Source organism: Echinops telfairi, unplaced genomic scaffold (genome assembly GCF_000313985.2).
Source record: "Echinops telfairi isolate 266 unplaced genomic scaffold, ASM31398v2 ScPeMD7_10;HRSCAF=50, whole genome shotgun sequence".
NCBI lineage: Eukaryota > Metazoa > Chordata > Mammalia > Afrosoricida > Tenrecidae > Echinops > Echinops telfairi.
Window position 1 is genome coordinate 14,274,891 of NW_022103907.1, and position 12,899 is coordinate 14,287,789.

Sequence of the window (12,899 nt, forward strand, 5' to 3'; positions counted from 1 at the left end):
CACTCACAAAATTCTGTAACCAGATATGAGAGAAAACGACGAATCCACCCATAACAGTATGTTTCTTTCTCTGTAGGATGGATGTGATTTGGTCTGTTTCTTCTGCATAATAAACTCATGTGTTCATTAATGGGATTTTTATATTTGCTCAGTTTTACCAACAGCTGAACTACCTTGGAAGAGTGGAATGAATTCGACAGCAAAAACCAAATGCCAGTGGTAGGTCACCGTGAGATTCAGTATTGTACTCAGCCAACCTATACTCACAACTTGATCTACATGTAACTGCTCAAGATCAGTGACAGGAGATCAGAATCAAAGAGAAACTCCCTATCTGGAGCTAGGAAACTGTGAAAGACGTCTCACGGGGGTTGCTAACCACCTTAAGCATCTGCAGAGCCCTCACCCCATAAATGATCATTATTAGGATGTCACTTCTTCCTGTAATGTTGCAGTTTGTGATACAGGGAGTCAGTAACGCATTGCAGGGCAGTCAGAAATAATGCCTGGTCGGAGTCCTTCAGAGAACCAAAAGGGAAACAAAGAGGGCTTAAAAAGTCAATGGAAAACCTCTGCTATTTTAAAATTCCATTTTACCATGCGCTTTCTGAAGCCCCTTCGTACAGTATGAGATGAAAAGAGCAAATCACTTAAGTTCCCTTTGGGAAGCATCTAGCTACTAGCGATGCTTACTTTTATTTGGGTTGATTGGTTGATATAATACCCTGCATCATAAGAAGCAGAGTGACATTCAACTACTCGGGGGCTCATGTTCTAGGCTGTAGAAGGGATGGAGGTCTGACTGAACTAAACAACGGGCAAAAGAAAAACATGAGTGGGATGGAAGACTGTCTCAGCACTTCAGGATAGACCAATAGTCTGGCAATTCTTCTGTGCTCTTTCAGGACATTAAAATGAAGCATTGCATGACCAAAGGATTGTCATTTGTAGGATTTGAACACTGAGTGCGACTATTTCCTTTCTTCTGGATGAGGATACCAATTGTTATACCGCTTTGGCCTTTATTTCTTCAAAACATGGCAACCAAAAATGAAGCAGATGGTAATGAGAAGAGAGAAAACGTGCTGTATCACTAGTGGTTAAATCAGAAACAATTAGAAACTTTATTTGTCTGTGTCAATAACGTGTACCATTTATAAGGAACAGCACAATTAGTGCACTTTCCCCCCTAAAGCTGTGCACAATACACACAAAATGAAATAATCAAACAAACAAAATGAAATTATTTTACACAACTATGATAATTAACAACAACCCTGGAACAACCAGCATCGGCTTTTTCCCTATAGCATGAGAATTTAAAAACAAACCCCAAAAGCTTTGAAATCGAAATTGACCCACAGCAAGAATTTCTAAAAGTCCTTTGTGAAAATTCCCTACGGGGGTGACTGCCATTCAGCTGTGACAAAAGAGGAGTGCAAAACCCGTCTAATATTTAAACGATTTAGGTTGACTTGGTGTTTCTAGGTTAGCTTTCTACTAGGTAAATCTCAAAACAACAAACAAACAAACAAAAACCACTACCAACAAATAAAGAAAATAAAAGCACTGCCCCCCAACAAGAATGGACTAGAAAGGAGAGAGGCCATCAGTGCAGGTCAGGCAGAGATGTGGAGCAGAGGTAAGGTTGGGCGGGGTTGGGGGTAGAAAGGTGCTGTTACCAGACAAAGATAAAGACTGGGACCCAGTGAGTCTTCTCACTGATCTTGATTACCCACTTTGTTGCCAAGGATAAGTTTGGTTCTGTTCTAAATCTACATTTTATATTTTTGGACAATGGAATTCATACAAAAAGTATGAATTTGGTTTCCCTTGCAAGATGAAGTTGTTTCCGTAGGTCGTGTTCACTTTTACTTATGGAAATTAGCAGTCACATTAATTGCAATCTCCTTGAGGACGGGTATGGGGAGGGCTGTCTGGTTTCTGGTTAAATACCTAGGAGGGAACACAGTTCCTGGCATATTGCATGGGTAATGCACATTTCATTTAAGAGTTTTGATTTAATTTATGCTTTCAGATGTCAAATGTTTACTCATTAAAGATTCTGGGAACTTGGAGAAAGAAGATAAGTTCCAACAGTTTTATTTCTTAAGTGTCTTTAAAACATAGGACCCAGAAAGTGTGGCTTGGGGTTCCCTGTAGACAGAGAAGCTACTGAGAGAGAGGCGGTCACGGACATCCCATTTCACTTCATCGATGGGCTCACCACTTTGCAAGGCTTAGCTACACTCTTTGGTATTCTGAAATAAGAGCCATTCCTTGTCTATTGTTGGGTCAAAAAGAATCCTCCTGGTGCAATCCCCCTGGGAGACACTGATCTCCTCATCTAATTGCTACTCTTTAGTCATATGCAGAGGAGGCAGGCTCTGAGTGGCCCCTGGATCACCCTGACGTCTTCCGAGGGACAGTAGATACAATCAGAGGGGTCTGCACAGGGAAAGAAGCGGGGCTCAAAATGGCCGTTTACAGAACAAAGTAAAATGAACAAACCTGCACTCTCTACCCTCTGTGCCAGACAGAGCAGATGTGAAATAAATACACTGGGGCAGTGGTATCAATGAAATGGGCTGAGGGTGGGGGCAGTGGGCTTTCACAGCCCAGGCACATCTAACTCATCTACTGCCCTAGAGCGCCTTTCCTTGGCCTTCCTGAAACAGCCCGTGGCTGTGAGAGGCCTCAGATGTGTCCACATGGTTACTTTTCCATGAAGGGACTCTGGGGGCTTCCAGCTCTCCTCCCCATGACTCTAGCTCCCCATGTGACCGTTATTGCTTCTTAGAAATGAATGTGCAGCTCCACAAATAATATATAGAAGCCATTTTCTCTTCTTATCCCTAGTCATAATGAAACTCAAGAACAACACAAAACAACAACTCAGGTACAAAGAACACTCACTGATGGCTGCAATGGCCAACCAACGTGGTGGAAATGGGAGAACAGTCTACGCTCTACTCTACTATATACAGATACGCTTTGTTTTGTTTTTCATCCATGCACTGTGTAACAGGTATCACAACATTCCCAAACAGGCACAAGAAGGAGGAAGGAGCAAATGTTCGGTTGGGATTGGGACAGGGAGGTGCAGGCCATGGATGTGTTTCAAAAGAAAACTGACAGACAGTCCCGGGCAGCCACAATGTGGACCTGGGACACATAGGGATGCAAATGGATACAGGATGATAGTAGAGCTATTCTTCCTGTTGGTGGGATTGGAGAGGAGGAAGAGGGGGGTGGACATGGGGGATCGAAGCGGGGGTCTCCGGGCTGGGACACCAGAGTCAGAACCTTGCTAACCATTGTCCAGAGCTAAAAAGTTAAGAACTAAAGGACTTTGCATGTCCTAGGAATCTAAGCACGTGACCCCTGTACCTGTTGAACCAGAGTCCCAGGCATCATATCTTTCGCTATCAGACTATTTCCAGAAGCATCACTTTTCCGGGTTCTGTCGGACTCCTGTGCTGTTTTCTGAAGGCAGATTGACCTCTGTTCAAATTCAAGATATAAGCACAAAACTTGGTAATATAGTGAAGATAGGTTTCTTTCTTCTTCCATGCCCAGATACTTTCTGAACTCTGAACACAGTTTTTGAAAGTTGAGGGGAGGAGAGGGGAAACTTAATGATTAAGATTTTTTGTTTTTGTTTTTTTGTCAAAAACTCACCCACATTGGGATTTGTCTTCACCTGTTACAAAAAGAGGCAGAAACCCCGACCTGCCCCACAAAACAAAACAAAATAAAACACACCAAAAGCCAAAAATGTACCCCCTCTCCAACCCCACCAAGAAGAAAAGCAAAAACCAGAGGACAGGTCAAAGCCTGCACGTTTCATCCACCGAGAGAGAGTACACGCCTTCTAGGCCGAGCTGCAAAGACGGCTGTGCCTCCAAGCCTTGTTCGACAGGACGATGCCCCTGGGGTGGAAGGTGGTTTCTTACTTCGGCCATAGTACAGCGTATGCTCTTGAAGCTGGGTTCCACCAGCAGGTAAGTGAACATGACACATGTCAGTTTCCTCTGTTCATTATACATAAATCTTTATGTATATATATGTATATATATTTATATATATATATATAAATTTACTACATCTGATTGTTCCTTTAGAAGCCTTTTATGTGGCAGTAGGCCTCCAGGGAGGAGAAGAAAATGTACAAGAGCCACAGGAGCACAAAGAGGGAGGATGTGAGGAGCTTGGCAGTCCGGGGCCCACCCAGCTCACCTCCGATTTCTGGCCTCCGCCGATACAGCAGCACCCCCACATTGATGAAAGCAAAAATGGTGAAGAGAGTGACAGAGAAAGCTAGCGTGCCAGGGGACACTTTGAACTGTTCCCCGTTGGCTGCGTGGTAGATGGCAGCGATGGACCAGGCCACGCCGATTCCCAGGAAGACATTCACTGCGTTGCTGCCTGTGACGTTACCTATGGATGCATCCGCATACTGGTCCTGGGTGGCGGCCACTTTGCTGGCGAATGTGTCTGTAAAGGAAGCAGAAGGAGACAATGACACTTGGGGAACCGCACATGGTATCTCTGGAGGGTGGAAGGTTTCAGCCGTCTGCCCCAGAGGAATCCCCTAGTGAAACACAGTCGCCAAGCCTGGGGCTGGATCTAGATAGTGGGAATTCACAGGGAGGCACTGGCAGTGTTCTTGAGTCATTGGTCAAGTTTGTTCTTGGAAGATATCACAATTCTCACACACGACTGGGCAGTGTTTTGTTCTGTTGTCATTAGCATTACTGAGTTGGAACTGACTCAATAGCATTTAAGGACAGGAACACCACAGTTCTTTATGAAACCGACTTTCAGGGTAGCCTTATTCAAATGGTCATCACAGATCCTTTACATCAGAGTCATGTGGGGTCCTTCTTGTTGATGTTAATGACCAAGCCAACCACTGACTCATGGGGGACCCTGTGCACAGTGGAGCTAAATGCAATGTAGCAACATGGCAAGCCACCTCTGGCAGATATGCATGACGTTTATGGCCCAGGAATGAGTGTCATGCATGGGGGGGATACAATTCTGTCACTGACCTGGGGTGAGTGCTTCTTGTAAGTGGATATTACAAGGTCTGCCTAGTCTTTCTGCATTGTAATCATTGGGCCCCAGGAATCTGTATTCATGAAACTCCAAAAGATTCTTAGGCAACTGAACTCTGAGAGCAACGATTGGGGGTTATTAGTCAAAGCTGCTATATCACCAGCTCTAGTTATCATTGAGTTGTAAGAGTAGCTGATATTTGCCGAGAGCCTCACAACAGGAAAGCAAATCCTCCTGTATTGCCTTGTTTTAGTTTGACAACTCTATGAAGTGAAGGTTCTTTACAGGAGAAGAAGAAATTAGGTTTAGAGATGAGGAATACACTATTGAGTCATGAACACAACATTGCAAACTAGGAAACATGAAGAATACACTATGGAGCTATGAACACAACATTGTACAACGAGGAAAGAGCCATGTCATGGCTTGAGCCAGGTCTCCTGCTTACGAGACAAATGCTTGTTCATGGTGCCATCTCACTCTGCTCTGTGCCATGAGCACCAAGCACAACCCCTGAAGCTCTGTGTAAACTAACACTTCGGAATCTTTTGATGGACACAGGAAAAGTAAGGGTGGGTGAAAGTGACTTGCAATTCCAGTTGAGTACAACCCAGAGGTTCGGCAAGCATTCGATGATTGTGTTGTTAATCCTGCCTCCCTCACTGACTGTGAGTGCCTGGGAGGTTATGGGCCTTCTCGGTGCCTCAGTTCCCTAATTTGTAGCTACACCCTCGTCAGAGTGTGGTGGTCAACTAGGGTGTGGTAAATGATTGTCATACCTCCTGGGACAAAATTAAAGTTTCTCTTCTTATGGGTTTGGAAAGGCTATGTAAATAGAACAGGATGGGTTCATTTGAAGGTTTGGGTTGGAGCTGAAATCGCCTCCTGTTCTAAGCATGTCAATAGAACTTGCAAGATAATCAATTTGTTTTACAGATGTTCTTTGATTCTTTATTGGATGAAGGTTTAAAGAACCTATCATCAGTTTGCCATGCAACAATCCATGCTCACTTTCTATGGTTTCCCACTTGATGACATCAAGGGCCTCCCAGCTAACCTTGCAAGATGTTTTGCGCAGTAAATTCATAATAGGTGCTAATTACTGTCAAATGAAACTCACATTTGCAAAGCCGGGCGTGACAGGAGTTAAAATACTACCTGGTATTATGTCACCTGCTTCAAGCACTCTGAAGTGCCTAGCATGTTCTGAGCCATCTGCTTCTATGACATCTGAACCAGTGTCTCCCCATTTGTTGCTGCCACCCTTCCTTTGTGATTGCCAATGACGACGAGACAGAAGCATGTCCGCTTGCTCCAGCTATGGATTAGCATGCTTTGAAATGGCCAAGGAGGTGATATGGGGTTGTGGGAGGCTATTGCATCTGCAAGATCCCATTCATTTGAAAAGGAAGTTGATCTGTTCTCAGGCCCCCTTTGCTGATGGGACCTCTTCTAATATATCAAGTAAGGCAAACGTGGATGACTCCATGCCAGGCAATGCGTTACTGACATGTTCTACCTCAATCCTCTTACCAGCCTATTCTTACCCCTCTTTCCCATTTGGGGAGCTGACATGGTGAAGATATGACACCTCTTGGGCAGGGTCTTGGCCAGCAGACAAGAAGTCTTTACAATTAAATCGTGTTTGATTCAGAGATCCGTTTACACGACACCAGATTCCAAGGAGGCCAAAGTGTTTTCCTTTCCTCTTACTTCTCCTCAAGCTACTCCGTTCCTTGGTCGTGGCAACTTTGAAAGAGATTCTCACAGAAGCTCTTTTTCACTAGCAGTGAGAGAAAAGACTGAAGAAAGTATTGATCAGGTCTTTTTTTCAGAGCGGCCTCTGGGTGAACTCAAATCACCCACCTTCTGGTTAGCAATCAAATGCCTAAACTGTTTGCCCTGCCCACGGGCTTCAAAGAAGGCACAGGTAGTTTGTGGAAGCATCCTTTCTTTGTGCAATTGAGGCAGACTGGCCCCTGTGACGCATGTGGACCACGAAAGGACCTGCCTCCTTTCCCTTCCCATCTCGGAAATCCTCGCTGCCCTTCCCATCTCGGAAATCCTCGCTGGGGACTGATTTTAAAAAGTCCTCTTATGTTCCCGGGATCAGAACATTGCAATGAATAATCCTGTTCCTTTTGATGTGGTAAGCAGGATCTTACAATTCTTATTTTACTAACCAGGATATTATAATCCATCCTGTGCTCTGCAACACTCACTCACTCACGTTAAAGGACGGTGGCATTCTTTCTGTTCTCTGCATGTGTCCTACCTGCTTGCTCTATAGGAAAGTTTCTGATAATGGGTGTTTGCCCACACAAGCTGACTAGTTCCTCCGCTCAGGAATGCAATCTAAAGAATCACTTTCCGGTTCGAGCAGACCAATTATATCTGAATAAAGACTCTTCTAAATGATCAAGACATGATAGTGACTATTATCTATTTGAACCCGCAACACAATCTTCGTCACATGTGACAGCCTTACCAGGACTCTCACAGAGCCTGGTGATTAGAAGCCAAACAAGACAAATCCTAATGATCTACTGTATTTCTGTATTTCACTCTGCAGAGTTAGGAGGAGTTGCCGTAGCAGCAGCCAAAGGGAAAAAGATCATTTTTGCCGCCCCCCCCCCTCCCCCCCCAAGTACTTGAAACTAAGCAAGGAAGCAAAAGTATGAAAGCCAATACAGGAGAAATCCATGTCAAGCCCAGCTGCCACAGAGGAACACCTGAGATGTTATTCTGAGATGAAATGGCTGCGGGCACCAGTTGGCGGTGAACAGATGGGGCAGTGCTGGGAGGTGGGGTGTTCCCTCCAGCCCAAGGCTTCACACCAATTCTTCCTGGTCAGCCCTGGCTGTAATGGAATGCACCTGAATTTGTAAAATGTGAATGAATCAGAATGATAACCAAAATAAGAAAATGTGTGTGTTGAGGCATTGTTAGAAACATAACCCATCTCTTAGAAAACATACTGCACAGCAACGAAATCTCTTGGACAACAGAGTGGGAACAGTGGTGCCCGACTCCCGGATCGTGGCCGACCGCTCTGTTTTCACAGGGGCATACTCCACAGTCCTGGCAATCATCCAGTCTTCTGGACCAAGCTTTGAAAGGGCTCACGGTATCTTCTGAAGCTCCCATTCGAGGGCTTCCACATCTACTTTTTCCTGTTCTGGCTCTCATTCCCCTGCATCTGAAATTTACATATTCAAGCCTCCTACAATTTGCTGTATTGGCTAGGACTGAACCAGTTCTAATTAGTTCAAAGCCTTGCCTGTGCTGCCGACTAGTTGGCACTAGTCCACAGCACACTCCTGCTTACCTGCCCAGGCATGTGATCAATGGCACTCTTGAATGCTTCCTATCAGAAAACCCTGACATTCCAGATGGCACCTCTGTTGTTGCCCGTGAAGGGAAGGAGATAGAAAGTCAAACACTCCTGGCTTCAGGAGACCCCAGACACTCAAACTAGTCCCTTTGTCCTGAATCCAGGCCACACCTGGTCAATGGCCATTTCTTCTCCCCCAAAGTCATTTGAGAAAGATGAAACTTTTTTTTTCCCCCCCGTAGAGTTCCAGTTCCAGAAACTCAGAAGAGCAGCTCGACCTTGTCCTCCGGGGTCGCTGTGAGTTAGGAATGAGTCCATGGTGGTGAGTTCTGGTTTGGAAGCACTTTCAAGAATCTTTTTTATTTTTAATCATTTTATTAGGGGCTCTTACAACTCTTAGAACAATCCATACATCCCTTGTGTCAAGCACATTTGTACAATAATCTTTTAATGTGACTGTGACGTGGCAACCCTGATTTAGTGTAGTCATTCTTATGTTCAGATGCTTTTCGTTGGTGTCCCTAAACATTCGTAAACCACATGACCAGCTTGTTTTGGGTCTTCTTGAGCTGTTGGTTGGAATTCTGTGGTCTGTGCCTAAGGCCTTTTGCCTGTTTCCAATGCAAGAACTACATTAAACAGGAAAGCGGAAACACACGCAAATCAAACCATTATCTTAACACTAACAGAGATGACTGCTTTCCACATAAAGTGCGCGGAATTCTCCCCGAAGTCTCTTCTAACACTGCTGAGCTACCCATCACTTGTGTGTGCTGTGCCAGGCACTGCCAAGGCCTCTCCGGCAGCACTAAACAGCATCCTTACTACTGTTCAACAAGGCAAATGCCAATTAAGGGCCATCCATCCAAGTGAAATCAAGACAATAACTACTGCCTTGGCCTCATGGGAGTGCCATGGTATTCAGAGCTTGGTTCATGAAATACAAACACAGAGAAATCAGATTTCCAATGGGACTGGAATGCTTGAAGGCATGTTCACAATAATAGCGTGTGACCCTTGAGCAGTCAGTGCAGGGGCTGGGGATGTGGATCTCTCGCACAAACAAAAATTCCTTTATAATTAAAGTTGACCTTTGAGCAGCATGGGTTTGAACTACACCAGCCTCACTTTTATACATGGATTATTTTTTCCCCCTGTTGATGTAGCGGGTTTGGGTTGGGCTGCTAACCACAAGGTCAGCAGTTTGAAACCACCACGTGCTCTATGGAAGAAAAATGGGACTTTCTACTCCCATAAAGAGTCACAGTCTCAGGATCCCACAGGGGCCATTTCACGCTGCCTTGTGGGGTCAGTATGGGTCGGAATCCACTTGATGGCTTTGAGTTTGGAGGGCATTTATCGGTATTTGTTTGTTTTTCTGGTGAGCTCATGCACTTAACAAGCCACGTAACCATACTCATCACTAAGAATTACTGGAAAATGAATCGCGTATGTGGAGACAGTGAGCATCATCTCATGGTGCTTTAAGTTAATACTTGCCCACCTGAACTCACTGCAATAGCGACAGGAAGACCACGAAGGGAATCAGCGTAGAAGTGAGCCCCGCAGTTCAGCCCCGCCCTCTCCAAGGGTGCACTGTCCATGTGTTCCAAACACACACCCTCCGGGCCAGATTCTAAGGGGGACTTTTAGTTTACCTCACATTTCAAATTCTCATACATTTGATTAGTCCTACAATCTTAAGACATTTGGTTCTACCGCCTTGGAACTCGGTCTGTAAATCAATCATAGGAAAGATTTATCTGAGAGGCTGTGTGATGGGAATTAAGCCACATATCACAGAGTCGAGGCATAATTGTTTTCTGCAGAACTGCTTCAAGTTCACCCTGGCCAAATCACCTGGTCAATATGCAAAAGATAAGTCACCAGCCTCTCATTCTCTCCAGAAATTGTTATTTTTACTTCAATTTCCCCAATCTGGTAATGACATGTAGACTAAGCTTCACACATCTCACCTATAACACAGTAGTTCCCTCCATTCTGGAAGTCCGCAACCGAGTTTGTGTATTGTCCAGAGTCAGGCCTTCACCCAGGTGTTTATCTTATTCCTGATTCTTAGCACCCTTTGCCGGCCAGTTGTCATACTCTCAAGCGACTGATGATCAGGGACCGACCCTGGGAGATTCTAGCTGGAGCCCAGCCTGGGTAGGAAGGGATGCCTGTGTTCCTCAGTATGTGGGAAGTATTGACCTTAAAAGGTCACACAGCCAGGTGTGCAGAGCTTCATGGGTGGTGGTAGCAGGTCTCATTAAGGGAGCGCTCTTGGATCCTCTGATGAGCCGCGTGTTCCTTGGGGAAAGCACTTCACTTTCTTGGGTTCCATTTTTCGTGACATAAGTGAAGGATTTCAATTAGATCAGTGGTTCTCAACCTGTGGGTTGTGACCCCTTTGGGGTTCAAACGACCCTTTCACAGGGGTAGCCCGATTCAGATCTTAGCAAAATTACAGTTATGAAGTGGCAATGAAAATAATTTTGTGGTTAGGGCGTCACCACAACACGAGGAACTGTATTAAAGGGTCGCAGCATGAGGAAGGTGGAGAACCAGTGAATTAGACTATAAGATTCTCTCCACCTTGCCTCTTCAGCTGGTGGTCAGAATATATTAAAAAATCAAACACATGCATGAGGGCTTCAAAAAGTTCATGGAAAATTGTTATCTTTTAATGCCATTTTCCACACACTTCTTGAAGCCTCTCGTGTATGATTTTGATGTTATTTTTTGTTTGTAAGAGTTTATACTTGACCATCCTTCCTTACGAGAGTCATTTAATAACAAAAATCATCTCATTTTATAGGACCTGAATAAAATATTTTAAAATATCCTATGAAGAACAATTTCAATATACAAAGGCATTGCTATTGATCCACTTGTAGCCTGAAACTGCAGAGCACAGAGTCATTTACCTTTTACAAGTAGGTGAGAAATGTTGGGAAATTATTTACTTCAAATCATTAATATAACTAGTTGATTTTTAGGAATAAAGACTTGGTAATAGAGCTACTTCAGAAGTTGTGTCTGGGGGTAAGAATGTTTGCACATTACTGGCATCAGAAATAACAAGAAGGCTTGGTTAAAATATGAATCTTTGGGGTCCACCGCAAATTATATGGAGCTTATGCAACAATATTATTAATGTATATCAAGTATAATTTTGCTGAAGATTGATCAACAATGGTTTCTGCAGTGTGTTGACAGAAAGCTGCCAGCAGTTCAAGCCAGACTCAGAAGAGGATATGGAACAGGTGATATCATTGGTGACTTCAGATGTATCTTGGAAAGCAGTGAAAACCAGCAAGATGCTTACTTGTGTTGTATTGGCTATGTCAAGTCGTTCAACTGTGTGGATCATACAAAAACTATGGATAACATTGAGAAGAATGAGACTTCCACAACACTTCATTGTCCTCATGAGGAACCTGTTCATGGACAGGAAAGGTGTTCATTAGGGCTCTATCTTCCACCAAGTCATCTTGAGAAACCAAACCATATGAGGAAGAACTCAACATCAGGATTGGTAGAGGAGGCTTATTAGCAACCAGAGATATGCAGATATGACTACCATGCTTGCTAAAATTGAGGATCAAGATCAAGGATTGCAGCTTTGAAAATGGATTGCAGGTCAATGTAAAGAAAATCCAAATCCTCATAATGGACCCAGAGGTAAGTAACATCATGATAAATGGCTAAAAGATTGAAGTTGTCAAAGATGTCATCTTGCTTGGATCTACAATCAATGCTTATGGAAGCAGCAGTCAAGAAATCAGATGATACATTGCATTGGCTAAATCTGTTGCACAAGATCACTTGAAAGTATCATAGAGCAAGGACACTACAATAGTGGCATTAACAGTGGCTGCAACAATGTGCTCAAGCAAGACAATTGTGAAGATCGCACAGGATGGGTCTGTGTTTTGTCCTGTTGTGTATAGAGTAGATTGAAGGCACCTAACAACAACAACAACGACGACGACAACAAATACGGAAGTAGGACTCTTGGCTCATAGTGCCCATGTTCAAACATTTCTGGGAGAAATGGATGAGTTGAGTTGCAGGGTAACAGATAACTGAAGAAAAGTAAGCGCTGCTGGTTTGTCTGGGAAACTGATGCACTCAGATGTCATGTCATTTTGCTTATGGCATGGACAGGCTTAGTGGAGGGTTTGTTGCTGTTTGCTGTGGTCATTCTATAGCTCTCAAGGTATTCTAGACTTTTTGATACCACTCTTCCAGCAAGGCAACCTTGAAAGGCCAAAGGAAGGGAGCAATGTGCTTAAATTAGCTGACTCCTGCTTTCTTCATTTACCCGGTTAGAAGCCTGCCAATTTCAAAAGGTCTTACACAGAAATGAATTAACAAGGACAGTGCTCAGCATAGAGCCTGGTACTTAATGAGTGCTGCATCTTGCTAGGTACTTTTATAATACAACTGCCTCTAATTCCAGGAGAAGCCACAGTAGTGAGAACATTTATTTATGCTAATG

The 12,899-nt window shown here is 44.0% G+C and overlaps 1 protein-coding gene across 15 annotated transcripts in view; it reads right to left on the reverse strand.

Moving 5' to 3' along the window:
• Positions 1-1,100: 1,100 nt before the first annotated feature.
• The window catches only part of SLC8A1 (solute carrier family 8 member A1), a 445,070-nt gene continuing 433,271 nt past the window's right edge, over positions 1,101-12,899 (reverse strand). For all 15 annotated transcript variants that reach the window (XM_004711125.4, XM_045287007.1, XM_045287004.1 and 12 more), the window contains one exon: positions 1,101-4,497. In XM_004711125.4, the coding sequence (XP_004711182.1) occupies positions 4,121-4,497 (377 nt within the window). In that variant the 3' untranslated portion in view covers positions 1,101-4,120. The remainder of the gene's footprint in view (positions 4,498-12,899) is intronic.